We start from the raw sequence: 27682 nt of genomic DNA, 5'->3' as shown, positions 1-27682 counted from the left end.
TCTTGTGGTCCTAGAAAATGTGGGACCATCTCAATTCCACTTACTTTCCAGGGCAGAGTCAGGGGAGGGGTATTCTGTAGAATAGGACAACCAACCCAGGAGGCCTCATCACTCACCCTTGCAGGCTGCTGTGGGGTTGGCAGTGCAGCAGAAAAATTACAGTCTCGGTGGCAACCCTTTTTCCCTACAAGACGGTTCCTGCAAGATACAACCCTCTGGAGGACTCTCTCTCTAGGCTGGGATTCATCCAGCTCATTCTCCTCCCAGCTCTGAATATTTTTCTGTTGAACAATTTGGTAAAGGTCCACTTGGCGGTGGCCGAGTTCTCCACGTGAAAACATGGTTACAAAATATTTCTGAGGCAGGACTCTTTAAGCACGCCTCTCAAAGGCGTGCCATGAACTTCGCCCCCAATGTAGCAAGAAGTGTGGGCTGAAAAGGGCACTGAACCTTTGGGCAACACCTGCAGCACAGTGGTTTCTTATGCCTTTGAGGCTCCAGTCAATGCAAAAGCGGTTGACAGGTTTGCGTCAGAAGACACAGCAAATAATCAATCCTCCCCATCTTCTCTGGGCCACTCATGATTTCGTAGACCTCTTCTCCACCCTGTGTCCTTCTTCCAAGCTGAAGAGTCCCAGCCTACACTGTTTTTCACTGTACAGTTTGTTCCCATATCTCTGAACATCCTTACTGCCTGCCTCCAAACCTTCTTTCATTCTCTTTTACCCTTTCTGAGAGGAGATGCTGGAAAAACAATTAAACAAACTGAAGCCCAGCCCAGTAAAATGAACCAAAACTCTTTTAAGCAAAATTGTGAGGGTCTTGTGAGAAGCAGGAGGGTGGGTGCCTTCTGCTTTCTGTAGTTGGCATGGAGGAAGCAGAAAAAGGCAAAATACAAATAAATCAAAGAAGAGCAGGGCAATTTTGAGGGGGATGTCAGCAAAGGAGAGTGGATCGTGGCAGTGACTTGAAAGGCTGCGGGAGGAATTGTGAAAATGAAAAAGGCTCAAAACTTTCCCTGGTAGGCAAGAACAGTAGAAATTTGGGGTTAGAGGACATCTAGAGCCCTGCGGCAGGGGCTGGTGTCCATTATTCAGCACCAGTAAACTGTCTACAAGCATCCATACCTGCGAGGAAGAGAGCACCCAGTTCTCTGTGCAGCTTCAGGATCCCTGCCAAAGTCACCGCACCACGCCCGCGGTGTGGGTCCCCCCCAGGAGAGCAGACGTGGAGTCAGCGCCCAGCCTGGGCACGTACCAACACGACTCTGAGAGCGTTGGTGCACCCTGCTCCGCACACCCGCTCCTGGCTGGTGGCAAGTCAAGCTGGCATCTGTGTGGTTGCTATGGAGAAGTGTAACTAAATGCACAAACAAGTGCCAAACGGTGATAACTACTCAGTGGGGCTGAGAGACTCTGGGCTTTACAGTGGGGTGCTGAGGGATGGTGTCCTTTGGGGCATGGAGGCTTTTTTTTGGCCTGCCAGGAGAACCAGTGCAGGACCTTCTGTACTTAGTGTGCCCTACTCTGTTTCTGTGATACACAAACTGGCCCTCCCTGCTACGGATTTCTGCTGGGGACCTATTTTTCTTCCATCTTGGTGCTCTGGCATGATCTTACAGTGTATCTGAGCAGCCAAGCTAGCTGCTAGAAGCAAAGCTGAGCCTGCACCAGATGGACAGCGTAGACCCACTCGTCAGCTGCTGCCAAAGCTGAGGCCAACAAGGCAGTGAGAGATTCCCAGGGGATGGCAACAGCGGGGAAGGGGAGCCCCGGTGGTGTCTTCGAGGCGGCAGCGCTCTGTGGGGAAGTGGAAGAGGGTTTGCCCAGGCAGCTGCCTGCCGTGCCCCGGGCTCCCGGGTGCTGTGCCAGCAGCCTGGCACGGTGCACGGCGCACGGGTGCCGCGTCCAGCCTGGAGGATACGGGGGTGGCTGCACCCCGTGTCCCCGCGCCTGGCACCCACGCTGGGCACTGTGTCCCGCGTCGGGCTGTCCCCGTGGGGGAAACGCCTCGCAGCGGGGGGCCGGGTGGTGCTGCAAAAAGGACGATGTCCCCACGTCACCCGCGGGCCCCGGGCTGGCCAGGCTGCGGGCCAGCCCCGCCGAGCAGCCCCGCCTCCTGGAGGCACCACGCCGGGCCGGGCGGAGGCGGCCGGGCGGCGGGGCGGGCGCTGGGGGCCGGGCCGGCGGGGGCCCGGGCGGGACTGGGCGGCCGCGGGGGGGCGGAGGCGGGAGCGGGACCCGCAGGGCCGGAGCGGCCGCGGCACCCGGAGCGGGCCGGGAGAAGGTAGGGACCCGCTGGAGCGGCCGGGGTGGCCGGGCGCTCCCTGCCCGCTGCCGCCGCCCGGCCTGGCCGCTGCCCCGCCGGCCTCCTGCCCGGCTCCCCCCGCCCTGCGCGCCCCCGCGGCCGCCCGGCCTGTGTCTCCGCCGGGCCTCGGCGCGGCCCGGCCCCCGCCCCCCCGCCGCACCGGCACCCGCTCGGCCGCCCGAGCCCGCGGCCCTGCCCGCCCCGGGGGGCTGCTGTGTGCGCGGGGCTGCCCCGGCCGCGCTGGCCGGCCCCTGGCTGAGGTGCCCCTGGCTGAGGTGCCGCTGGCTCGGGGGGTGCTGCAAGCTCGGGTGGGTGCGCTCTCCTCGCCCGGCAGCTGGGCTGGGCACCGTGTGGCTCTCCAGCCCTGGGTGCCCAGCTGTGTGCTCGCCGTGCCCCGCCGGCTCCATCCCGCAGCGCCCATGCTGCCCAGGGAGCACTTTGGGCACCTCGGCAGCACGGAGCAGCTGTGCGGCACAGCGGGAACCGCCCTTCTGCCCCGCATCCCTTGGGATTGTGGGCTCTTAAGCCGTGTCTGTGCAGGCAGTGGTAACCCGGGTGGCCACCCCCCAGGCAGGTAGCTGGTTTTAGGGGAGCAGTTTGCCCTTTAGAAACAATGTAGGTGTCCCAGAGTGGTCTAGTGCAGGGAGCCTGGAGTGGTAGCACTGGTGAAGGGTGGCACAGGTGGTACAAGTGGTACACAGATAGCAGAAACTCCAGGCTGCAGCCTGTGCCTTTCCCACATCCTCTTCTAAGGCCATCCACTCTGTTTGAGCCAGCCTGAGAAGAGAAACTTAAGAGAGTTCCCTATTTGTTTTCATTCCAGCAAATGCAAATTCCTCTTGCATAGCTCTCAGCCTGACACAGTTGCCTTATACTTTAACAGAGATGAACTGGAGGTGCCTCCTCCAGTGGCCTTGCTAGGGGATGGAGGCTTGGGTCACCCTCAGCACAGTCTGAGAGGCAGCTGCTGCTGCTTTGCTGTACCTTTTGCTGACCCTAATTGGTGCCTCAGCTGATCTTGTCCTTGATGCAATTTGGCCTCTGGGTTCAAACACCTCTGCTGCTGTTCCTGGTGTTTGAAGTACTCCCCCCACCTCTGTCCTTTCACGTCTCATTCTCCTTGCCCTAGTACCTAGGAAGCCTTTAGTTGTGTCATAAGCATTAACATCTGTTTTGAGGTTTGTCATGATTCCATAACCTTAATTTTCTTCTGAAAAGGCTCTCTTTCCCATTGCCTCTGCCATCCTTTCCTTTGCTTCCATTGCAATTCTATCTTCCTCTGTTTGAAAGAGTTCATAGATACAGAATTTGCAGTTTTGCAGATGCTTTGCCAAATACAGCCTCTGTGCCGTGCTGCAAGACGTCACCATCAGCCCCCTCATCTTGACTCACTCTGGCTGTGAGTCGTGCTGGGCAGTGTCTAAATGCGTCCTGCTTGTGTGAGAGGCCCTCCGTAGCGCCAGTAATGCCCACGTCTCTGAGCTGGCCACTGCTGTTCTGTTCGTGAAATCCTCTGCTCTGCCAAGGCCAAAGGTTTCGCTTCTCTCTCCAGCTGCTCCGCTTAGAATTAGCAGCGACATTAAGAACTAGTATAAATGTACAACAGTTTTTAAGAACTGTTAAAATGGCAATAGGATGGGAGGAACTGAGCAGTAGGGTAGAGGAAAAGAGTGACAAAGCTTTGCAGGGCACCACCTCTGCTAGCTGTCATGGGAGGTGTGGCTGTGTGACATCTCAGGGTTCGGAGTGCAGGTGAGGTGTCCCTGCAGTGGGTGACTGTTCAGGCAGACTTTGTGACAGTGGTGATATGAGCTTGCATGGGGCAGCCTGAGTTGTGCTCTACCTTAGCACTTTGCTACCTTAACTGGTGATTTCCCTTCATCCTCCAGCAAAAGTATATTTCTAATCACATTCTAAAGGTTACTCAGCCCCACTCTTGAGTGACACAGCTTTTACTTTGTCTTATTTTTAGAACCTTTCTGTTAGGAAATAAAATTCATTGCTTCCTTTGCAGGAGCACCTAGGGATTCTGAAAGGAAGAGGTCCAGGTATCAGCAGAGTCCCTGCTGGGGCTTTAGGTTCTTTGGAGATAACAGGCAGTGCAGAACAGGAGTGATGGAGGGTTAAGAGCACAGCTTCCAAGTTAAACTCGAATAATTTCCAGATTTCTGGACTCCCTGCCCAGCAATCAATGCATCATAATGGGCTTCTGTCCAAAAGTTATCTTGAAGAATATTGTTCAGGGTGCAAAGTCAAGTGCTGCAGTGTTAAGGAATGTCCTTGTACCCCAGTTCAACTTGTTTTAGATATGCTCAAAGTGTAATGACTAATTTTGTAATTGTATACTACTTACCCCCAGGAGCCCAGCCATGGGTACTGCACAGCATAAGTGGTGCTGCTCTTGAGGTTTTTTCTGTTCCTTTTTCTAAGTTGTATTGTTTTAGTCTGTCTACAAAAAATGGCAAGAGAGACAACCGTGCACCTTGGGGTGAGAGAAGACAGGACTCAGTAACAGGGTCTGTAAGGTGTGTGCAGCCACTCTGTACAGAATTTGGGGAAACCCTTGTCACCTAAGCTGGTGTTCTGGTCTTTGCGTGCTTAGGTCCCCAGTGCCAGAGATTAAATATCCATCACAGTCGTCTTGCTCACATGTTGTGGCAAGGTGCTCTGCTTTGCATTAAAAATTGATGCTGTGTTCTAGTTTCCAGATGACTTTCATTTGCTTGCCTTCTGGTCCAGCACAAGCCCCTCTTTCTTTCTCCCCATACCTCACTTACCCCCCACAAACACCACCAGCCTGCCTTCAGCCACGTCCTGAAATGGAGCCAGTGAGAACACTGTGACAGCCAGAGCCCAGCTGGAGAGAAGCAGTGGTTTCAATGACTTGTGTGGTACATGGCAGAGCTCCCATGGCAAATACCCCAAACCACCACGTGTGGTGGTAGGCCAGAGCTTGCTTAAGCAGCCCTTGCCCTTGGTAGTCCTGGTTCTGTAATGCTTGGTGATCCCAAATGAATTCATTTCAATGATTTTTGGTATATCAGGTAACAGACAAAGCAAAAGAGGCTATTTGTTTTTGAAGTGAGGAAATTCCTCTTCCTCCTGGGAGCCATATGGGGTTAGGAGGTGGAGTGCAGAAGAGATCTCGTTTCCCACTGTGTGAAGCTCAGCAGGGGGACTCTTTGGGATCTGCTGAGACAAGCAGCATGTCCTAACAAGAAGCTGCAGCAATCAGCATTTCCCTGGTGGGAGAAGGCTCCTCTCCCCAACACCATTAGTTGGGTTTTTGTCCTGCTTGTTGTGTCGTCTGTTGTTGGGATTCATAGGGTCAGCTCTGCAGTTTGCCAGAGCTGCAGTCCCTGCATTGGCAACATCTCCAGCTGGGGCCCAGGCAGCTTGGCTCAACGGGGTATTGTTTATTCCACCCAGGAATATGCAAGGACCTCGGGGAGCTTTACAGAGCAACATGTTCTGCTCTGAACAGGGAGAGTCACTGTATGTGGCGACAGCTCTGAAGGCTGGCAAGAGCTGTCAGGGCATGCTGGTGTGCAGGTAATGTCCTACCCTAGAAGTGTGGATGAGGACTGTGCAGGCTGTGCAGATGCAGTGGGGTGTGGAGAAGGGAAGGAGGGCTGTCCAGATTTGGAGAACATGAGGAGGAACAGAGGAAAAAGGTAGAAATGCCTCAGCATGTAGTTAGTAAGCTGCTGTTCTTGACACGCTGTGTGAAGCCAGGTGTAACTCCTGTTTCCCTCCCACTGTGTGCTGTGTATTGATCCTGAAGAGTGCAGTGAGAGCTGCAGCATATCTCTTGTCAAAGCCAGATCCAAGAGCCTGAGGGTGCACTGAACAGGGCTCAGGGGCGTCTCTGTCTCTGGGAGTGGATTGTGTTTCCAGTGAACAGACATTAAGCTATAATGAGTGGAAAGAGGCATGAAAAGATGTAGGTGAAATGCAGGGGGGTTTTTCGTTTTTAAAAAATATCACTGGCAGTATTTGTTTAATATTTTTAATATTAATTTCTCTAATAATTCTGTTACAAGCTTTTTTTTTGTACATTTCTGTGAGTCTGACCCATTCCTGGTCTACTGCTCATGCAGGATGTAAGATTTTTTAAGAGATTGAGACATCTGCTGCACAAGAATCCACTTGTCCCTCTTGTGCAAATCCAGTGTGCCTGTGGAAGCCCACAAGGCACATTTTAGTCTGCTGGTGAAACATTAGTTTTTCAGTTATGGTGCTGTCATACTGACCATAGTCAATGCTGCTTCTTCAATGAGAAACTGAAATGTATCATTGAGAGGGGAAACAAGTGGTGATAGCACCTGCTAAGTTTGGTTACCTTGCTTCTAATTTGTGGCATCCATCCGTTACTGTTTTTTATCTCATGATCTGAGCAGCCCTTTGGGAATACCACTGGATTAGTTGTCTTCAAACCCTTTGGGTCTCTCCTTTTTCTGGGGCTGTTAATACTTTTTGTAATCAGCCTAAAATGATCTCTTCACATTGCTGCCTTATCTCTTAAGTGGTTGAAATCCTTGCTTCAGCATCTTTAGTAGGCCTGCTTCCATCTAAGTGATGGTACTTTGACAAGTGCCTGACCATTATTTGTGATGCTGGTGAGTCTGTTGTTTGAGATTTCTTACCCTGCACAATCTCAGCTGCAAAAGAGAGGAGGAATACAAGAAGCTGTCAGTCTGTGTACAAATGCCTTTTCTTGGCTGTGGTGACTTGATCCAATCTGTGCCTAAGGTCTCAAAACAGTATTGTAACAGAGTTAATAGCCGTCATTTCGTTCTGGCCCCTCCTTTCATCAGCCCATGCTGGACCAGACACGCTCCAGAGATAATGGCAAAATGGGATAGGCAGTCTTCCATGGAGGTAATGTTACTGTGTGCTGAGCAGGCAGGCAGGCAGGCTGGTGGGGGTGATTAATGCTCTGGGAATCTGCTCTCTGCCTTGCTGCACAATGCTTTTGTGTCAGGCCCAGAGCTTAGCACCAGGCAGGCTGCAGTCGAGTGCCAGGAACACGTTACCTGGTTTGTGCAGGATCAGGCAGCGAGACAGAGCCCGTGTGTTCTCAGCAGGGTGAGTTTGCTGCTGCGCCACAACTTCATACTTTCACAGTGAGGCTCTCTTTGGATGCGGGTCTGCTGCTGGGTGGGGCAGGAGTCCTGCGACTCCAGTCCTGACCTCCTCCAGCGTGAAATCCCTGAGCTTGCTCAGTTGTGGCGGAGCCCTCCCTCCTTCCCTCTGGCAGGCAGGGATCACCCATCCTTAAGGTGAGAGGGGATGGTGCTTGGCCAGCTGTCAGGAGCCGTGACTCACGGGGGATCACAGACAGAGCCCTGCTCTCCCTGCAATCTGCTCTTCCTTCTGGAGCCTCTTTGTGAGCTGTTGCTGAATGTTTGTTTTCACCACATCTAGGGTGGATCTGGGAGAAGCTTGGGCCCACTATTTAGCCTGAAGAGTTGGACTCAGTAAGTTTCCAGTCTGGAATATGTTGGGAGGCTTCCTTCTGTAGGTGGGGGTTTGTAGAAAATTTGGCAGACAGCAGTGCATGGAGTAAGACGAGGCCAAGGTCCCAGAAAACATAATATTTTGTGTTCAATTCTTGTCATGGAGCAAGCAAACCCCACAAGACTGATTCACTGCTTGCAAATACAGGGGCATACTGTCTAGACTTGGATGGAGTCAGGGAGTGATCCTGCTCTTCTTGGTACTGCTGAGGGAACATGAGCCTGGTGGGATTCTTTTTTGGCAGTTTTAGAAGTTACTTCACACTTTCTTACAAGCTGCCTCTCAGGGAATGCTTTTGACGTGAATACGTTAGTGTTTTATTATAACCGTAATTAATATATACGTGGTGGAGCAATTGCAGTCCTCCCTGTCACTCTCAATCTTCTGTCTCATTGGAAAATCTTGCACATTTTAATGATGAGTCCCCAGAGCTGCAGGTGTGTTAAGGAAGTGACACTCCTGTTCTCATGGGCAGGATCAGTGGGAGGACCATATCCTCAGCCACAGTGGCTGCAGCAAAGCCAGGGTTTGGGTCTGCAGCACACATGCTGTAATCCGTGCATGCCTCAGCCCATTCTTACATTACAACTTTGACAGAAGAAATGCAAGAAATCTTACTGTACCATCATGTGCTCCTGGAGAAACTACTCCGAGGCAGCAATTATGCCTATTCCCCTCTTTGTCCGGTGCTGCAGTGAAGTTTGAATATTCAGAGTATGGCAAGGATTCCTAGGACCCTGAGCTCAGTTGGCAGCCTGTCTGGGAGGTGGAGAGCAGCCCTGGGTGCCTGCAAGGGCCTGCTACTGCTGTGCCTGTTGCTGCTGCTCTCCTGTTCCCAGCATGCAGCAGCATGTCCCAGCCACCCCACCTCAAACAGCCCAAGGATCCTTACTTGTCTTTAGTATTTCCCAGCTAATTGATGGCTCTTCCATCTTTTTCCCTGCTCCACATGGTCATGTTTTTAATACTGTTACTCCTTCCGCCTCAGTAGGTTTCTGCTATCCTGAACTGCAGCTCTTTGTGCTCCTGATTCACTCCAGTCCATTCATCTCTTTTTGGTGGCAGAGTGCTGTCGGCTGCTGGATATTGGGCTCTTTGTTTGTACAGCCAGTACAAAGCTGGTGACAAAGGGACAGCCTGTGTCCCAAGGAGCCCACGTGCTATGGGGAAGGCAGTGGAGAGTAATAGGAGCAACGGATGGGACGACAGAGGTGAGGGTGGCCAGGGGCCAGGGCACAGCATGCTGGCTGCAGCAGGGGCATGGCATGGGGGTGGGGAGAGACATGCTGAGGAAGCTGTTCCTGCTGAGTACAAACCCGCTTTGTTCCCAGGAGGTGAGTCGGACTGGATAAACAGAGTGGTCCAGTCAGCAGAAAGCCTTTCCCTGGCTGGATCCCCCACTGGCACTCTCACTGGAAGTTGGCTGCACCTCATCAGCAGAGATGTTTTCTTTTCTCTGTGTTAGCTTCCCCTCTTCCTGACTCTCCAGGGCTCAGGTGGGCTGTGTGTGTGTGGCTCTATGGAGAAATGGGATCCCTGGGGACCCTGTGTGTTTTGTTGTGTTGTCATTGTGCTCTTTGTGCTGTTAGGTGGGGGGGGTGATTAGATAAGCCGTGCTGCCCAAGGGACGGGTATCACCGGCTGAGCAGTGCTTGGAGTGCGATCCTTCACTGTGCACTTAGAGGCGCTTGGAGAAGGGAGGACATTGGGTCTCATTGTAGGGAATTTGGGTCCAAATGGACAGAGCAGGGACTCTGCTTGTGATGTGGGAGGAAAGCAGCCTGTGCCAAGGGGACTGATGGGGAAGATGCTCACATCCCAGCGTCACAGAGGGCGGGGCTCTGGAAGCACCTCGGAGAGGTGTTCGCGGCGCCATCCTGTGCCTGTAATTGCAGTGGGACAGGAAGTGAAGGCAAACACTCACTAGCCTGAGGTGTTGATGTTGAGGAATAATCTTAAAGTTCCTGGTTGCTTTGGATGGATGAATTTCTTAGTTCTCATTCCAAGGAATGTGGGAGGAGGTGAACGAGCAGCTTAAGCTGCAGGACTGCTGCTGCCCTGGTGCAATGTATTGCCTTGATGATGAGGCTGAAAATCAGAAATGATACAGGAGCCTGATTCAGCAGCCACTTCTGGAGGAAGGGGGAATTCAGGACATAGCCCTTGATTGAGGAGGTCTTTGCCTGCCCTCAGGTCTCCTGCCAAGGGAGTTTCAGCCTTGGCTTCCAGAGCCTTGGACAGGGTCTGTACCCTCATCTCAGCTTGGCTTTTGCCAAGAACCATGGTGATGCCTCCCAGGGGATGACTGAGCTTGGTACCTAGAAGGCAGAAGGGATATTTCCAGTCAGGTCTGAGGATGCTCAGGCAGGGTCAGCCCAGGTGGGGATGGGAAGAGTTCACCAGTGGGGAGGAGGACAGTGGCATGACTGGCCTCAGTGGACTTTGTGCCTCTTCTCTTGCTGGGCCAGAAGTGTGACACTGCTTCAGCATGTGGTTCCTGTGGCCCTGACTGATGGCATGGGGAGGAGGATTCCTGTGCCCATCCTGCCAGAGCGTGTGTGGTGGGACATGCAAGTGGGTGGTGCTGTCTGCCCACCCGGCCCTGGCGGGCTCAGAGCCCTGTGCTGTATGTCAGGGAAATGCTGAGCTTCCTCCCCTCCTCTTGCTTCCTTCCTGATGGGAATTCACTTCCAAATTTCTTGCTGCTTCTCCCCCCCCCTTGCAGCACAAATACATGGCACTACAGAGATAGCCAAAGGGGCTGGGCAAGGCAGCTTAGACCACAGGGGCTGCATTGCTGGAGACCCTTGGATCCTGCAGCATATGGCAAGCGGTGTCGGGGACCTTAGGACAGGACCCCCCCCACTATTCCTGTGCGTCTTGTGCTCAGGAAGGGTTTTACTTTCTGAGCATATATGTGATAATTTCAGGTGTTTCTGGCTGCTAAAAAACTTCTCACTGTCTCAGCCTTAGGCACTGATCCGCCTTCAGACCCTGCGCAATGGAGGCTGGCTCTGTGGTACGGGCAGTCTTTGATTTCTGTCCCAGTGTCTCTGAAGAGCTGCCCCTCTTCGTGGGAGATGTCATCGAGGTGTTGGCCGTGGTGGACGAGTTCTGGCTCCTTGGCAAGAAGGAAGGTGTCACAGGTAAGAGCTGGAAGTGTCTGCACCTGGATCCATAGACATGTCAGCTAAACATCCACTCCATGAGCACCCCTTCCCTTGGCCAGCACTGTGCAGAACCTGATTTGATTTACTAAATCTTTCATGGAACTTTGATTGGGACTGAGGGTGCAGGTTGCCTGCCAGCTTTGCCTCAACTATTCAGACAGCTTGTTTATTGTTTTTTGAGAGAGATTAGTGGAGGGTCAGTTCTTGAGAAGACGAGAGCTTCACAATACTGGTTGTTCCATTCTCTGTGGTGAGACAGCCCATTTCCTGGCTACTTTGTGTGCTGACCTGCTGTGGCAGTGGAAGGAGTGACGGGAAACAGATGCACTGAGACTGGAAATAGATCCGCATCCAAGTGACCTTGTCAGGTCAAGTCAGTTGGAGATGCAGCAATAGAGTCCATGTGTCCCCCCAAGTCCTCTGACTCAGCCCCACTTCCTGCTTTCCGCTTCAAAGCATTTTCCTGCACAAACTGCCATCAGTATGTGTGTGCCTGAAGTAGTGTGCAAGTCTCAAACTTTTGGAGGGGTGTGAGAAACTTCTGAAGCAGCAAAATTCTCATCGTGAAACAGAGTCTGTTTGGGCAGCACTTTATCACCTTAATACTGATGTTAAGAGGATGTGTGAGCTCTCAGGGAGAGGAAAACCAGGCCACTTCAAATCATAAGCCTGCCTCTGTCTTCAGCAGGAGGATGGGACTGGAGTTTCATCCCTGCCTGTAGAGATGGAGCTGCTATTGTAGCAGCAGTCTGAGCTCTCCTGACAAACTGTCTAAAACAAAAATGGACAGGAGCAAAGTTGGAGAGGACTTCTCTCCTGTGCTACATGTCGCTGATAAATGACATTGAACGAATGTGCCTGATCCTGCTGCTGCTGCCAAAGTCACTGGGCAAAAATTACATCTGCAGTTCTTACCACAGTTTTGTCTTCCAGTGGTGAGGTTGTTCTCAAGCAGATGAAGCTGTTAAGGAATAGTAAACAGATGTGTTTCGTAGCTCAAAGATAAAAAAAAGTGCTGAAGTCAAACTGAATGGGTTTTAATGACCTTTAATTCAAACTCCACTTGCATTCCTGCTTTCTCTTGGAACAGCTGTTGTAGTTTTCTGCCCAGCTTTCTAAGCTGAAGTTGTAGGGGATTGGAAAAGCACTTTTGAATAGAAGCTGTGAAGGTGCTTAATTACTCTGGAATAATTAGTGTGGAATAATTACTGTAACTCCATGACTTCCTTTCTAACAGCATTATGTTGTTTCCACAGAGCAGGAAACTAAGACATGGAAAAAGAGGTAGAACTGGTTAAAACTGTGAAGGAAGCAGCTGAGGCTGGTGGATGTCAAACTGCCTAAAGCCAGTGCTAAGCTCTGGATGTCTAAGATATGGTGTTTCCAGGTTTTATTAGAAAATACTGGATCAGTAAGAGGGAATGCTGGAAGTGCTACTAGCCCATACTCCATCACATTATATAGGAATGAGTGAATTTAGTGGCCTTTGCAGTGGGCTCTGCCATGTCCTGTTCTCCAGGACTGAAATTAGTAGCTGAGTGGTATCCTGTGATGGCCAACAAGTGTGCTCTGCCCCGCCTGGCTGGGGCCTGTTCAGAATAGCTGGGCATCCAGCAGTGGGAGCCATGGTGAAACAGGTGCACAGAGTGACAATGTGGGGAAGGTCCCTGGAGTCTCAGCAGTGCTGAAGCTGTGACAGAGCCTGTGACTCACCGATTTGGCCATCCTCAGTGTGGTGGCTTGACTTCTGTGCCAAGGCTGCACGGGGGCCAAGCCTTATAGAGGCAGGAGCACCGGGTGGATATGCCCAGTCAGAAAACAGCATCCAGCACTATGGATCTCTTCATTCTCATCTGGATCTGAGTTGGGAAGGAAGCAGTAAAAGCAGAGAAAACCTAGTATGTGTGTTCCCAGAAGCTCCATGCTGGTGGCACAGTCCCAGTGATGAACACAGTGTGTTGGTTGCCTGGAGTGATCTGAGGGCAGAAAGCTTTTTGTTCTCTGTCAGTTCATAAGCGTTTAAAACCTCAGGAATTCCTCACTCCCAAACTCATTCCTCTTCCACCATGCTATTGAGGCACCCAGGATAAATGAGTATTTTCCTTCAGCAGGAGATAAATAGATCCCAAAATCTGGAAGGAGGGTGGACGTAGTGGTGGGCTACAGGAAAGACTCATTGCTGACAACTGCTTCTCCTTTTAGGGCAGTTTCCTAGCAGCTTTGTTGAACCTGTGGATATTCCTCCTTTGAAGCAGGGAGAAAAACTGCTTGTTTGTACCAATGACTTCACATCTCAAGAGCCAGGGAGCTTATCATTGCAGAGAGGTAATCTCCATTCCCTTCCTTTGATTTGCAGCTCATAAGCCTCATCTGTCCTTCCAGACAGATGAACCTAGTCACAGCATCCTGCCTAGAGTGACAGAAGAGAGAGGTGAACTTCCTAGTACCTCATGACATGGGTCTTGTCAAATCCACCACGAACTTCTGGGCCTCTGCCACTCAGCAGTTTCTCATGATCTGTCATTACTCATGAAACTCCAGAAGCTGGAGTCGCCTATCATAGTAAATTTATAGCTGCCTTTTAACTGACCTCCAATACCCAAATCTTAGACTTGCATTTGGGGGAGAAATCAAAGCTTTAATGCACCTTCGTGTCTTTGCAGCCAAAACTGTGTATCTTACATGTGTGTGCAAGAGGCTGCTGATACTTCATGCCTTACCCCATCGTGTTGTCATGTGCATCCCCAGCATGCGCTGTGCTCTCGCAGAGTGCCAGACCTCACCCACAGCCAGGAGGGTCACAGGAAGGCAAGAATAAGAGGTGGGAAGCAATAACGAGAGCAGTTTTGAACCGGTGTTTGTCATTCTCTGCAGGAGACCTGGTGATCCTGGGGGGGTCCCTGGCCTCCAGCTGGCTCCAGGGCCGGAGCAGCTGGGGTTCCAAGGGCTTTTTCCCCTCATCATGTGTGCGGGAGCTGTGCCTTTCAGTTCGGAGACGTCAGCTGTCCCAGAGCACTCTCCTGGAGGTGCCTGCCTACTCACTGGGCCAAGCCCGGGCCCTGATGGACCTGTCTGCTCAGCTAGAGGAGGAACTGGACTTCAGGGAAGGGGATGTAATCAACATTGTTGGTGTCCCAGAGCCTGGCTGGTTTGAAGGTGAGCTCAGAGGCTGCAGAGGCATTTTTCCAGAGGGTTTTGTGGAACTGCTTACTCCTCTGCGAGCACCAGGAACCTCAGTGGATCCAGAGCCCACTGGGACTTGTGACACCAATGGGACAGTAGAGATGCCCCCCAAGGAGGACGAGGAGCCAGGGAACACTTACGGTGTTGCCCTCTATCAGTTCCAAGCTATGGAGTCCAAGGAACTGGATTTTGATGTGGGTGACAGGATTCGGATTGTTGGCGTTCTGGAAGATGGCTGGCTGGAGGGGGAGCTGAGAGGAAAACGTGGCATCTTTCCACACAGATTTGTGAGGCTGGAAGCCTCTGAGGCTTGCAGGGTAAAGGTGTGTGCCGGGGATCTGCACGGTGGAGACAGCTGTGGATTGTCCATCCATCAAGACCCAGAAAACACCTGCTCTGAAGCTCTTCCTTTGCTAGGGAAAGATAACAGGGAAAAGGAAGAGGGCTTGGCTGCACACCCTGAGCCTGCCACCATTTTGTCTCACAAGGTGGGGAGGTCAGAGGGTCCTCTTGCAACTGACTTGAGACAGCATCAGGCCTTTCCCAGCACAGGACACCAAGGGCTACATCCCAAAGGCCCAGTGGACTCTCTCCCCTCTGCCTGCATGAAGACCGTCAATGGCCTTCTCCTCTCTGCTCAGCTGCCTCCTCCACAGGGCAACAGGCCTGGCCAAGCAGGTGAGTTGGAGCCTGGGGGGACCATTTCAGCCTCCTCAGGAAAATCAGAATGTCACGCTCTGCTCGAGCATGATGGAGACAGTCCCGCTGTGCCCTTGCAGGCTTCCCACGTCCCCCAAGATCCTTACAGGAGCCAGGCAATTTCATCTTCTAACAGCTGGGCAGCATCCCAGCCCCAGGAGATCCAGAGCAGCACCCAGGATCTAGACAATTGGATGGACAGTCAACAGGAGAAGTCCAAGCCCTGTTCCTCCAGCTCAGGAGCTGCCCAGGTGGGCCTGGACACATGGGCTGGGAGCTGGGGGGAGTGCTGCCCACTTGCAGTGCAGGGGGACAGCTGCACAGACCTTGACTCCAAACTGACGGAGCAGCTGGCACAGTTTGAGAAGAGTCTGTCAAGTACCAGTGCTGAGCAGAACAAGGTCTCCCGTCATTTCTCTATCTTGGACTACAGCTCTGAGAAGGACATTGTCCGTGGGTCTCCTGTGTCTGTCCCCCACTCCAGGCAGGCAGAGAGGAGGAGGGCCCTGAGGCCACCCCCTCCTCGGCCCAGCAGCCTTGCGACAACCCCTGTGCACATGCTGGGTGGCCAAACGTCCAAAGGCAGGTCTCTGTCCTTCTCGGTCAAGCCCTCCCGGCCTGCACCCCGGCCTCCATCAGGCAACCAGCGGAAAAATGTGGCCCCTGCACAGCTTCAGCCCAGCACCCCAGAGCAGCGGGTGGAGGAGGGACGTGAGGACTTGACACAGGCAGGATCAGCTTCCCCCTGCTCCATTCTGCTGACTAGGATTGGAGAGGTAGAGCGAGACTTGGAAGCTTATGGCAAGACCCGTGCTGAGCTAAGCCTGATGCTGGAGGAGCAGCAGGATGAGCTGCTGAGAGCAGAGACCATGGAAAACCTTGAATTCTGTGACTCCAACATTGAGAGCCTCAGCATGGAGCTGCAGGAGCTGAGAGGTGAGTCTACAGCAGCATGGGATGGGGGTTCTTCAGGGGGACAGCTGCCCCTGCTGTTTAGAGACACTATTGAAACCAGTCTTTTATACCCTTCTTTAATTCCTGGTAATTTTGTAAGCAGTCTTGCAGTACAAATCATCATGATTTTGCTTTGGAGAATCAGTGTCTTTCTCTGAACATCCCTTTGCCCTGGTCTTCCCCACCCACTTTTCCTTTCAACTCTCCCATCTCCTCTTCTGGCCCCACCATCCGTCCAGAGCCTTCACCTGATCTGTTCCCAGTATATCCTTGCTATTAAGCAAAAGCAGAGCTGCTGCAGTTTCAACCTCCCCGCGTCATCCCCTCTTAGCTGTAGGGGAGTGAGCAGCAGCTTCAGAGTGGCTTTGCTAATGGTCCTGCAGTTGAGATTTGAGTTGATGTCTGTGGCGTGACTGCCATCAGCCTGTCAGGGCACTGAGTTTCCTGTGGTTTCTGTTCTGGTGGTGATACAGACCTGTGGGGCCTTGGCATTCAGATCAGAGTGGATGCACAGAAGTGGACTAAACCTGGCCTGGGAGTGTGATGGATTAGTGGGCAAAAAGTAAAGCCTGACCCTGTGCTTCTGCCATCCATGGAGTCCTAGATAGGAAAATGACACTGTGCTGTTGGTAACAGCAACAAAGAGCTTTAAATTGTGGCAAATCTTTAGCTGGAAAGATAACTTTTGTCCATGAAGCCTCAAAAAATTAGTCAGGGAAGAGAAATTTGCGATGATTATATCAGCACGTTTGGCCTCTGAAACCCAAAGATGCCATGTAAAGATCAGTGCTGTTAATTATGTTACACTTGGTATTACAGTAGACAAAGTATAAAGATGAGACCACATACGTTTTATCCCACAGTCCCTTCCCCAGCTTCTCCCAGGAGCTCTGACACCACAGTTCTGTTACTGAAACCCACGATGTGCAGGAAATGTGGGCACTGCATTCAGGAGGTGGAGTGAAATGCCAGCTCCTGCCTGGGGATTACTCACTCTGACTTCATTGCCTCCATCCGCCCACCGCTTTATCAGTGCTGGGAAGCCCAGGCACTTTGTTGCACGATCGTGTCTGATGCAGAGCACATGGGAATGAAGGCAGATTCAGGTGCGCCAGGAAAATAGGGTGACAAACAGCCTCCACATCAGCGGCGTGCAAGAGGGACGCTTGGAAGGAGGCTTAGAGGATATGAGACAAGACGAAATAACTTGAAGGTAGGAAGAGAAAACTCTAGGCTGAATCTCAAGGGAATTTTTCTAATGGGATGGATCTTCCTGGGAAACTTCTCTTACCGTCCTAGTGCTTCCTGGCAGAGGACAGATCCTGTAAAACCTGTGCCCTGTTGGTTCCCGAAACTGGAAGTTTTAAGCAAGAACTAATGCACTATCCTGAGACATCCTCAAGTTAGTATCCCCTCAGTAGTCATAGAGGATTTTTCACCAGTTCAAAGAGACCTGAGGATTTGTAAGTAACCTCTCTGGTCCTGTGATAAAGATGTTTTCTACCTAAGCTTTGTCACATCCTTCCTGCGGCATCTGAGTGTAGCCAGAGAGCATGTCTCAGGCTTCCTAGCCCAGCTTTAGTGCAGCAGGCCAGATCAGTAACAGGGTTTTGCATCAGCTCAGCAAAATGAGTTTGTACCATGCCTGAGGCGTGACCTCTGCCTTGCCGTTGTTAGGGGAACATGGAGGCACGCTGGTGGGAGAAAAGCTTTCACTAAGCTTTGACCAGCAACCAAAGCAGGGCTGGTGTAGTCTTGGGGGAATCCAGCCTATCCTTTGGGATATAGAACCAAACCACATATAGAAAGTATGTGGTTTTCTACAACACACGTTTAAAATTGTCAGATTGCTTCTTTGGTGTGTCTTTGTGCACACCGGGGGTTCGCCTGGCTTGGGCAGGATTAGCGCTTGCCATCCTGCAGTTGGAGTAGGAGAGTCCATAGGTTTTATTGTTGTCTTCTACCAGCACAGAGCATGGGCTGTGCATTCCTAACAAGTGTTGAAAAAACCTGAGACATGGATGACATCCATGGACTCCCACACTTTCTGTCTAGGGCATGTAGGGCATTGTTGGTTTCTTATAGGAGCTCTGCATTTGGCATGGAAAACTGGGAATATGCTGTGCCCTGCAGTGAGAGGTGTTACTAGACTGCGTGTTTCTGTAGTCTCCTGAAAATTTATATTTTGTGTTGGCACTGGACTCCATAAGCCAGGTAATCCCTTCAAGGCTGTTCCTGTCAGCAGTTAGACCAGCTGTTCACCCCGGAGCAGGGAACCAGGCAGCTGTGGCTGCAGGCACTGTGTAGGCACTACTGGGGGGGCTCTGTCTTGCAGGGAGCAGCTCCTCTCCTGATCTTTCAGTGACTGTGGGTTAGGACTGGGAAAAGGATGGGTTCAGCATCAGGTTTGAGCCAGGGGCAGCCTGAAAGCCTCAGTTTGTCCCTGTGAGGTGTGGAGCAGAGCCCAGCCTCTTCTAGACCGCGTTATTTAGCCTCCACGCCATTAGGAATGTGAAGGCAGTGGAAGGAGACCTGGTATCCCATCTCTGGTTTGTGGCTTCCTGCAGTCTTACACACAGTCTGTTTCCCTTCCCTGAGGACATTGGTCTGGGGCAGGGCCTCTGCCTGCTCCAGTGCCCTCCTCTTCCTTGCCTCTGAGCTGCCTGAGGAGAGGCTTTGGCAAAGCCGCAGAGCCGGTTTGGGCAGCGAGAGCCTGCCCAGCCTCGGCTTCCCTCCTCGGGGCTGGTTACTGATTACTTTGGGCAGCAGGTGGAGGAGGCCAGGGCTGGCAGTGATTGGGCCTGCGCCTCCTCCTACCCTTGCTGACTGGTTTCAGGAAGCAGCACCTGCATTTCACTTGGGACGGGAGCACTGGAGCAGAGCGGAGAAACAGCGTCAGCCCGGGCTTGGGCTCGGGGAGCAGACAGTGAGGGGAGTTAGCCCCTGCTCCATACCCCACAGGACTATGTGCTCTTATCCTGGGTCGAAACACTGCATGGAAGATCCGAGACAGGAACGGCGACTCCTCAGCTGGGAATATGAGGACTCTTGTGCCATACGGAGAGAGGACGTAGCTGGGGCGGCTGTGCTGCGCAGGGAGGCTGGCTGCAATGACAGACCCAGGGCGACAAGGAGGCAGTACCCAGGCAGCCAGGGAGCAGACGGTGGCTGGGACAGTTACAGGAGAGGAGAGGGCTTCTCTGTGGACCAACGGAGCATGAATGTAGATTCTGGAGGTTTTTGGAAGGGAGATGTGCAGTACATGGGCTGCAGGAGAGCAGATGGTGCTTGGGAAGGCAAAAGCCAGGATACAGAGGGTAGAAACTACAGGGCGTACGAGAAGGAGGACATTCAATACAGAAACTGCAGTTCTGAGATAAGAGAAGGGAGGAGCAGAGAGGACAGAGTACCTGGGCAGTACAGGGAGGGGGGAAGGCAGTATGGAGGCGATAGAGGCCCTGAAGGCCATGGGGAGAGAGGAAGGTGGTATCAGGACTACAGTGAGGATGAAAGACATTATAGGAAGAAGGAAAGGTGGTATAGGCAAGAGAGTGACTCTGGGGAGTATAGGGAGAGAAGAAGGCAGTATAGAGAGGACAGAGGCAATCGAGTATATAGGGAAGGGGAAAGGTGGTATAGAGAGGATGGAGGCTCTGGGACATATAGAGATCAGGAAAGGCAGTGTGTAGGTATTGGGGACCAGGTAGACCAAGAAGACATTGAACGGCACAGGCAGCCCAAAGGCCATGTCATAGACCACAGCAGTCTGGACAGAGGTTGTGAAGTTCCTGCTTTGGCAGACAGGTCCTCAGGAGACAGTAGTGTGAGCCTGGGGTCAGGTACCTGCTACACACAGTTCCAGATGTGGGACATTGACTCCAATGGCTGTGGTGAGCTGGAAGGAGCAGCCCCAGGGCCTGGGATGCCGGCCAAGAGCAGCAGTGGAGCAGAGCGCTCGAGGATACGCACGGGCCGGCCGGACTGGAGCCAGGTCTGGGAGCAGGAGGCCGAGGACACGAACAGGGTGGGCTCTGTGCTGCAGCGAAACAGCTTCTACAGACGGACGGCTCCCAGTGCCCTGCGGCACTCAGAGTTTGTGCAGACCAGGAAGAAAAAGCAAGGTACATGGGGAAATAGTGGGCAATTGCCTTGGGTGTTGCCTGTGCTCTGCCCTGGCACTGGGGCAGCACCAGGACTCTGACACAGGTGGGAGTGGCCAGCACTGACTGGCTCTCATGGGAGGGCTTCTCCCTGGGTCTTGTTGAAATGAGCATCATGGTCGTTACCCCTCTGCACAATTGCTGATCTGCCCTGCAAGGGGATTTCGCAGAGGCCCAGGTGGGAGGGAAGCACAGGCAACACAGACTTGCTGCTGTCCTTTCTCTTGCTCCTCCGTCTGTGCTCCTAGTGTTTTAGGTACACCCTAAAACTTGTGGCCCTGTTCTTTTGTCTAGTCTCTCAGGGTCCTGAGGAGGTTCCTCATGTGGGAAAGGGTGGGGTGCTGGGGTTATTCCGACTACCTGTTTTGCTTTTATAACCCATCGTGAACAGATTTGATGTTTAGGAACCAATTCCTGGCTCAGAGTGTGAGTATGGCAGCTGATCACAGGCAGCACGAAGCAGGAAGTAGAGGAAGTTGGTGTAGCACTCAGACATAAGTGGAGAGCAGGTACTTGTAGTTAGTTGTGTAATGCACATGGGCAGGACATTGAGGTACCTGCATGTTGGGGGGCTGTCACATTTGGGAATCCCCTGCATCGCCAGCCCCTCGCTACTGCAGTGTTCCCTTGCCTGTGCTACAGCAGTTCCATGTCCTGGGTCCCCAAGCTATCTGCAGGTCTCCAGTCCCATCAACCAGCACTCTGGAGCTGGAGAAATACAAAGTGAAAGGCCTGAGCTGTCTTGGCATGGGCAAAATCATTCCATTGATGCTGTGGCTGGGACAGAGTCAGCTGCAGACAGCTTTGTGCAGCTTGGCTTGTTCTTGCAAGAATATTAGTGTGTGTTGGGGAAGTGGCAACAAGGTGTTAAGGTCTGGGCAGAGGGACTAAAGGAGCCCTTCTTGATGGACAGGGTTCCCTGTTGGGCAGCTGTGTGTCTGAAACCTGTTTGTTTACGTGCCTTTTCTGCCAGTGTCTCTCTGCGGTAGCTGTGTGTGTGAACGCTCTGTGAAGTGGGATTGAAATGCGGAGGAAAACCGTGCAATGGCCAAAGAGTTGGCAAAGCTGGAGGCTACGACTGCCTTTGCCTTAACATGAAGTCTGTCCTTTGGAGATTAAGCCTTTTGATTAAGCAGGCTCTGGTGGCTGCGTTTCTGCACTCTCAGGCCGCTCTGTTAGGGTGGGACTTTGCTCAGCTGTGTCCTCAGGGTGAGGGAAGGGAGAGGCTTTGCAGTGCCAAGACGTCCAAAGGGCAGCAGGGGAGCCAGGAGGGGCCAGGGAGTGGGGTGGGACACAGTCCAGAAAGCCTTAGGAGGCTGGAGCAGTGCTGGCCTGCTAGCTGGTCCAGCTTCTGCTAGAGTTGAAGGGACTCAGCAATGCCGAGTGAAAGTCTTCCCTTTTGAGGGTTGTTGAATTTTTCCCCACTGTGGTAGTCTCAGGGGCTGTGAGAGGTGCAGGGCAGGATGCCCTTGCCATCAGTGCCAGTATCCCACAGCAGGAAAGGAGGGAAAGGGCTCTAGGTATTTGAAATACTCTTATGTTCATCCTGTGGCCTGTTTCTGGCTGCAGTTGTCTGTTACATTTGTCCTCCTGCCCTGCTAGGGCACAGTGCTGGACCAGCAACAGCCCTTCTTGGCATGTAATGCTTTGTTGATGCAGCTGCCTCAATGTAAGACCCCACCAGCACCCAGGAGCCTCCCCAAAAGACCTCCCATTGTGCTTGGCAGCAGACAGCCTCCTGCCCACCTGGCAGGAAAAAGTCAGCTCTGGTTTTCCCTCTGTCTGTGCTTCAGGCACCTTTTCTAATGCTGTCCACTTCTCTCACAGGTTCCCCCTCCATCCACAGAGTAACAGAATTTAGGACTTGAAAGCCCCAGTAAGAGATCAGAGACTCATAGAGTAGCTTGGGTTGGAATGGACCTTACAGATCATCTAGTTCCAATGCCCCTGCCATGGGCAGAGATGCCACCCACTAGATCATGTTGCCCAAGTTCCCATCCAGCCTGGCCTTGAACACTTCCAGACCAGTAGGGATGATCTTTTCTGCAAGTGGGATTATCACACTTCTTACAGATTTCTCTACGGTGTAACCTGGTGACAGCTACTTGGTTACAGCACCTCTTCTGGGATGGGACTCAGATGTGTCTGCCTGACACATCAACAAAAGGAGAACCCTATCATAGTTTTGCTGCTTAGTCACCATCACTCTTAAAGGTTTTACATGCTAATGTGTTGTGTTTCAGCTCTGAACTCCAACCTTTTTCTACTAAATTAGAGCTTTTTAGTTGATGGATATTCTTCTGAGGCAGGTACTGTAATTAAGTAATTTTTTAGTCTTCAGTTCTTTGCAGTGAATAGAATCTTAAAATACTCATGTCAAAGACTCAGAGGAAGACCTCTCAGTGTTTATTCTTCCTGATGCTCACTCATTTGTCAGTTCAGACTCTTTTAAAACAGTGATCTTCACATTCTGGGTGGGTGTCAGCACTTGCTTGCACCATTTACCTTGCTGTGCTCCTGTGCAGCACTTGGGAAACTCCTGATGAGTTTTGGCTGGCCAAGCAAAAGAATTACTCCCCAGAATACAGTCCTGTGTGTGGCTGTGTTTCTTGTCCCCATTAATACATTAATGCATTTGTCTGCATTAAACCTCCTTGGTTTGAATAATTCCATCTTATTCAGGGTACCTTGGATCACTCAGTGACTCATATGCCTCATCTTTATTTGTGATCCTGTTGAATTGATGCTCAGTTCTCTACATGACAGCAGTGATTTTCCATTTACTTTAAATCTTTTGTAGGATTAACTAAATACAGTCTCTGGAGAACCTGATTAGAAATGCCCTCTTTTCTGGATAGTCTCTACTGGCAGTGAGTTTTCAAGGTACCAGTTAGCAAGGTCTTCTTTTTGTTTTATAGAAATAAATAAACAGAATATTAATTGCATAACTCTAATTTTTTGCCAGGCTTACAAAAAATTTTATTATATCTGCTTACTTGTGGGATTGTGTCATTGTAAGGGTTTTTTTTTTGTCCTGGATGGAAATAAGTCTATTATAAAGTAGCATTTTATTTCCTCATTTAAAAAAATAAAACTGAATTCTTAATTCTATCATCCATTGATTTTTCTTTGTATCTTTCTTTTAGAATTTTTCTGTCCTTCAGAGTTCCTGGTGTGTCTAGTGTCTATTATGTGGTATTCTATGTTCATTAATTTATATTTGCTGCCTTTATTGAAGCACGAATGCAGGACAGATTTTTCATCAATACTGTTCTCTTGATGTTTTTTGGATTATGTATTTAAAACATCCTTTTAAAGAACTTTCAGCTTTCATTCTTTTTTCCATCAGTGTCTTTGCTCACACTTTCATTGATGCCCTGCCTCAGTTTTAGGTTAGCTCTTTGTACACCGTCATATTACTTCACTTTTTTTCTGTGTCATGGGTTGGGATCATCCCCTGTTCACACTGAATGCCGTGGGACTGTCTGGGCAACCACAGGCTGTTTGGGGTGATGGTTGTGTTCTTACCTGATGTAGAAACATCCCCACCAAGCAGGGTGTAAGTCTGACATCAAGCCATTCCAGTGGCCCTAGGAAAGCATCCCCATTCTGTTCCTGTTCAGCTCACTGGCATATTACCAATGTCCAGAGTAAGAGTTTCCACCCCAGCCAGATCCTGCTCCTGGCAGCGAGTTTAGCCTTTTGCTCAGATTAATTATTCCCTGCCCTAGTTTCATCGCCTCCCCTCTCATGATCGGCAGCGGCTCCTCCCCTCCTGGCCTCCACATACTTCAAATATTTGCAGCTGGTTTGTTTTGTCCTGACTCACTGCTTGACTCTGCTGAGCTGTGAACCTGGGGCTGGGCTTGCCTCGGGGCTGGGTGCATCTCCCACGGAGGTTCCCGCTCGCCGACCCGGTGCGGATGGGCGGCACGTCCCTCCGCAGACTGTGCGGATCGCCTTAGCAGCCTGTGCGCCCTGCGAGGCTGCGCCGAGCCACGGGGGATGCTGCCAGGTGAGCCCTGACGAGGAGCAGCTGGGGGGCGATGCAGACCTTCGGGGGAGCCCTGCAGCCTGTGCGTGGTGGACATGCATCCCATTGGATCTGGTCTTTGTGGGTCAACTCTGCTTCCAGAGTGGGGCAGGGAAAACCTCTAATTGCATGTGTGCTCCCACGGGCAGGTTAGGTAACAAGAATTCGGAGTTTTTGTTAATTGGAAGAAAGTTGATGACAGTGGCATTTCTCAGACAAGCAGGATGAGCCTTGTGATTGTGATAGTAAATCACAGCTTCCACGGGAAGGGCAGAAGTGGGAATGTGCTCCAGCTTGACACCTCATTTCCAGGGTGAGCTAGTGTTGAATCTCTCAAGGCTCTGCAGGCGTACTAGGAAAGCTCAAAAGCAGGTGCTCCTGGGAGGCTGTCGCAGACCATCAAACCATTCTGGAGAGCCAAGGACGTGTCGCAAATTTGCCAAAGGGGATAGAGAAAATGATGTTGTTAGGAGGTTTGAATTTAGAGAGGCAAATTACAGAGCAAAACCTACAAGAGAACAAAATCTGAGCCTCTGAAAATCATGATTGAGAACATTGTTTTTGGAAATGTATTTCTAAATGCCCATTTGGCAACTGTGTCATGGGTAAACTTGAATTTGTCACTGGATCGGAATTCGGTGGCTTCATTAGAAATACCAGTCGCATTCCTGCAGGCTAATAGAGTCTGTTCTAGCTGTGGTCTTAATGCCTTCAAAATTGATGGGCATGATGACTCAAATTGAAAGGCAACATTTAAATAGAAAATCTGTGAAGTAAAATGGAGCTGTGTTCAAAATACATTTACTAGATGACCAAAACCAGTTTCAAATCTGTGAAATTGGTGGGTTTAGATAAATTCTTAATAAGCCTCCTTTAGGGAAAACTACTATTAGACATACAAGAATGTGTGACAAACAGGAAAAAATAAATTGATGACAAGCAACAGATAGTATGAAATACAAAAAGTGAGAGTTTTTAAACGCATCAGAAACAAATACGAAGTTACACATGTTGGTCAGATAGAAGAGCCAAATATTAAAAATAAATTCTGTATTTGAAAATTTTGAACTACGAGTGTTTGGAAAGAAGCAGGACTTTTGAGTTCATTGCTGAAGGAGGATGCTAGACTAGTGATAAACTGCAAAAATCTTAAGATACTTGATTGCAATGTAGCCTTGGTTTTGAATGGATTTTGAAATATTCAAAAAGACCAGGAAGACCAGAGGAGAATGAATTTGTATGAGTTTTCAAAATAATGCAAATACTGATACAGTGTGAGTAGAACTAGTACCCAGCATTATGCCAGGTCAACCAAGCTGAGCTGATGACTACTGTGAGCTTAAAATCTGTGCAGGGAAGACTTTAATTTCCCTCCCATAGGCAGGGACTTGAGACTTGCCGAAGAAGAAGGGTGTCGTGGAGCTGGCAATCTCACGAGTGTTGTCTGAATCCTTGCCGCAGGGCACTTTCTGTAAGGGCCTGACCTAGATTTACTCGCCTGGGGTTCGCTTGGTGGAGCGTGGGGAGCTGCTGTGTTTGCCAGCAGTGCTGGACATCCCCAGCTCTGTTTTGGTGAGCTGGAGTCAGACACATTGTGTGACTGCAATTTAGCTATGGCTAAGGCTGGGAGTACAGCAGGGTTGTTTGGTGGTATGGTAAGCTCCTGAGGTGTCCTGTAAAAAGCTTCATCTGGTGGCATTTTGCCTGCATATAAATACAAAGTCCTATTCTTTGACCAAGGCAAATGTAATCCTTTCCATTTATCTTCCCAAATGCTGTGACACTTTATTTGTTTTCTTGGGGCATGAAATGGCAGGACACAGAAAATATAATTGAAAGGGTTTTACAGTCATGTCCATCATAGCATATGGCAAGATGCATGGGTCATTTCCAGCTGTTATTCTGGCTGGTTTTCATTTTCAAGATTCTTCCCAGCCCACCCCATGCAGTAGTATGATCTCGCCCTCCCACCTCCTCTGGGTTTCACACACCTGTTTGCATTGCAAATTAACACCTTCCTGTTTCTTCCAGGTTGCTTTCCCACTTGAGCTTGCTCTCCTTGAAAACAAATGACATTCCTTAAAAAATATGTATTTCTTTAAAGTAACTCATTTGTTGCTATTTCCTTAACTCTCTGAGCCACAGAGACCTGCTGACTGTTATTATCTTGATGTTTAGTTGTCCCTCCTGTAGGTTTTTCTGTCTGTTCAGGCTCCAAGTGCTGTGTCTCCGGCAGGATATCCCTGTGAGTGTTTGTAGAGGACCTTGCACAGCAGGGCCTGGTCTGCCACTGAGGCTTTGCAGATGCTGTGGAAATGCAAACAGCAAATGTTAAACCTAGCGGCTGCTCCCAGACCCTCCTTGTGGATTCCTGCTGCTTTTGGGTTGATAAAGTTTATCATCAGGGACTGGTGGAAACAAGCCAAGACAGCTATTGACTTAGCTGAAACCAGCCTTTTCCCTTATGCAGTTTGGCTCTGATGGGGGTACTCCTAAGGATACTTGCCAGTAGGAATCAGTGAGGCTTTCTCTTCCCAATGATTGCCTTCTAAATGTAGCGCTGGTTGTATCACTAAATCCTCCTCTGTTGTGCTAGCCGTTTTGCCTCTCCCCAGGCTAGATTTCACAGCAGGGCAGCAGAGGCACAGCTTACAGAGACAGGTATCTTACCTCCTACATCGAGGGCATCTTCTGAGTCTTTCAGCTGTGTTTCTCATTTGCCGCGGCTGGAAATGGGAATGATTTTGATGTTGTTCTTTCTGCAGAGCAGCACAGCAGTTTGTCCTCAGCCCAGGTAGCTGTGACAACTTGATGTTTGATGCTGATGCTCATGGTTTCTGTTTGTCGATGCTGCTCTGCAATGGGAAGGGCTGAAAGGGCTGGCGATGGTTTCAGATAATTATGGGTCTCTTCTTTTCTTTCCCAGGTCGTTTCAGTGTGAAAAGCCCAGCCTGGCTGAGCAGTGGGCAGGTGCTTGGGCTGAGGCAGCAATTTCCCATGCTGGTTACTGCCATCACCCCACAGGGCAAGGCTGGGGTCTGCCTGCAGCCTGCCCAGCACCTGGGCAGAAGTGGCTGGGAGCATGGGGGTCTCTTGGGGCTGTTCACCGTGGGTGCTTTGGTACCAGGATAATGTACCAAGCCCTGGTGGGTGTCCCTGGGAGTCTCCCAGGCTGAGCCCCTGTTGCCTGAGGCTGTCACCAGAGAGGTCAGGGAGAGGGAGATCTGAAAGTGCCAGTTCTGCAAAAACATTCTTAGAAATGTCTGAGCTGAGGCATGTCTGCAACTCTAATAAAATCCCATTGAGAGTGAGCAGCTGGGGATCCGTGGGAGACGGCTGGAGTGGACAGGCATTTGTGAGATCAGCAATTGATACTAAATGGGGTACCTGAGGCAGGCTGAGCTGTTGCGAGTGGCTCGGGGGCCTCCGTGCTGCAAAGCAGCCGTGAAATGGGGGAGACCTGAGTGTTCCTGGGCCAGACCCTGCCCCGGAGGGATGTCCCAGGGAGGTGCGGGAGAGGGGCTCCCCCGGGCTGGGGAGGTGGCTGTGGGAACGCTGTGGCTGTGGTTTCGGCCAGAGGGCACATGCTTTCAAAAGTAGGCAGGTGGAGCAGGGGGCGGCTGGGGCCCAGGAATCTACGGGGGGATAAAATGTCT

The 27682-nt window shown here is 51.1% G+C and overlaps 1 protein-coding gene across 5 annotated transcripts in view; it reads left to right on the top strand.

Moving 5' to 3' along the window:
• The first annotated feature begins 2222 nt into the window (after positions 1–2222).
• DNMBP (dynamin binding protein) overlaps positions 2223–27682 on the top strand; it is a 33706-nt gene continuing 8246 nt past the window's right edge. Inside the window, exons 1-6 of one of the 5 annotated variants that reach the window (XM_032695007.1) lie at positions 5212–7787; positions 8816–9038; positions 9159–9323; positions 10795–10973; positions 13200–13322; positions 13872–15815. In XM_032695007.1, coding sequence (XP_032550898.1) covers positions 10829–10973; positions 13200–13322; positions 13872–15815 — 2212 coding nt within the window. In that variant the 5' untranslated portion in view covers positions 5212–7787; positions 8816–9038; positions 9159–9323; positions 10795–10828. The other 4 variants (XM_032695008.1, XM_032695009.1, XM_032695011.1 and 1 more) reach the window with 4 other exon arrangements.

Source organism: Chiroxiphia lanceolata, chromosome 8 (assembly GCF_009829145.1).
Source record: "Chiroxiphia lanceolata isolate bChiLan1 chromosome 8, bChiLan1.pri, whole genome shotgun sequence".
NCBI classification, from domain to species: domain Eukaryota; kingdom Metazoa; phylum Chordata; class Aves; order Passeriformes; family Pipridae; genus Chiroxiphia; species Chiroxiphia lanceolata.
The sequence above is the reverse complement of the archived record's forward strand: the minus strand, read 5'-3'. Positions and strand labels throughout refer to the sequence as shown.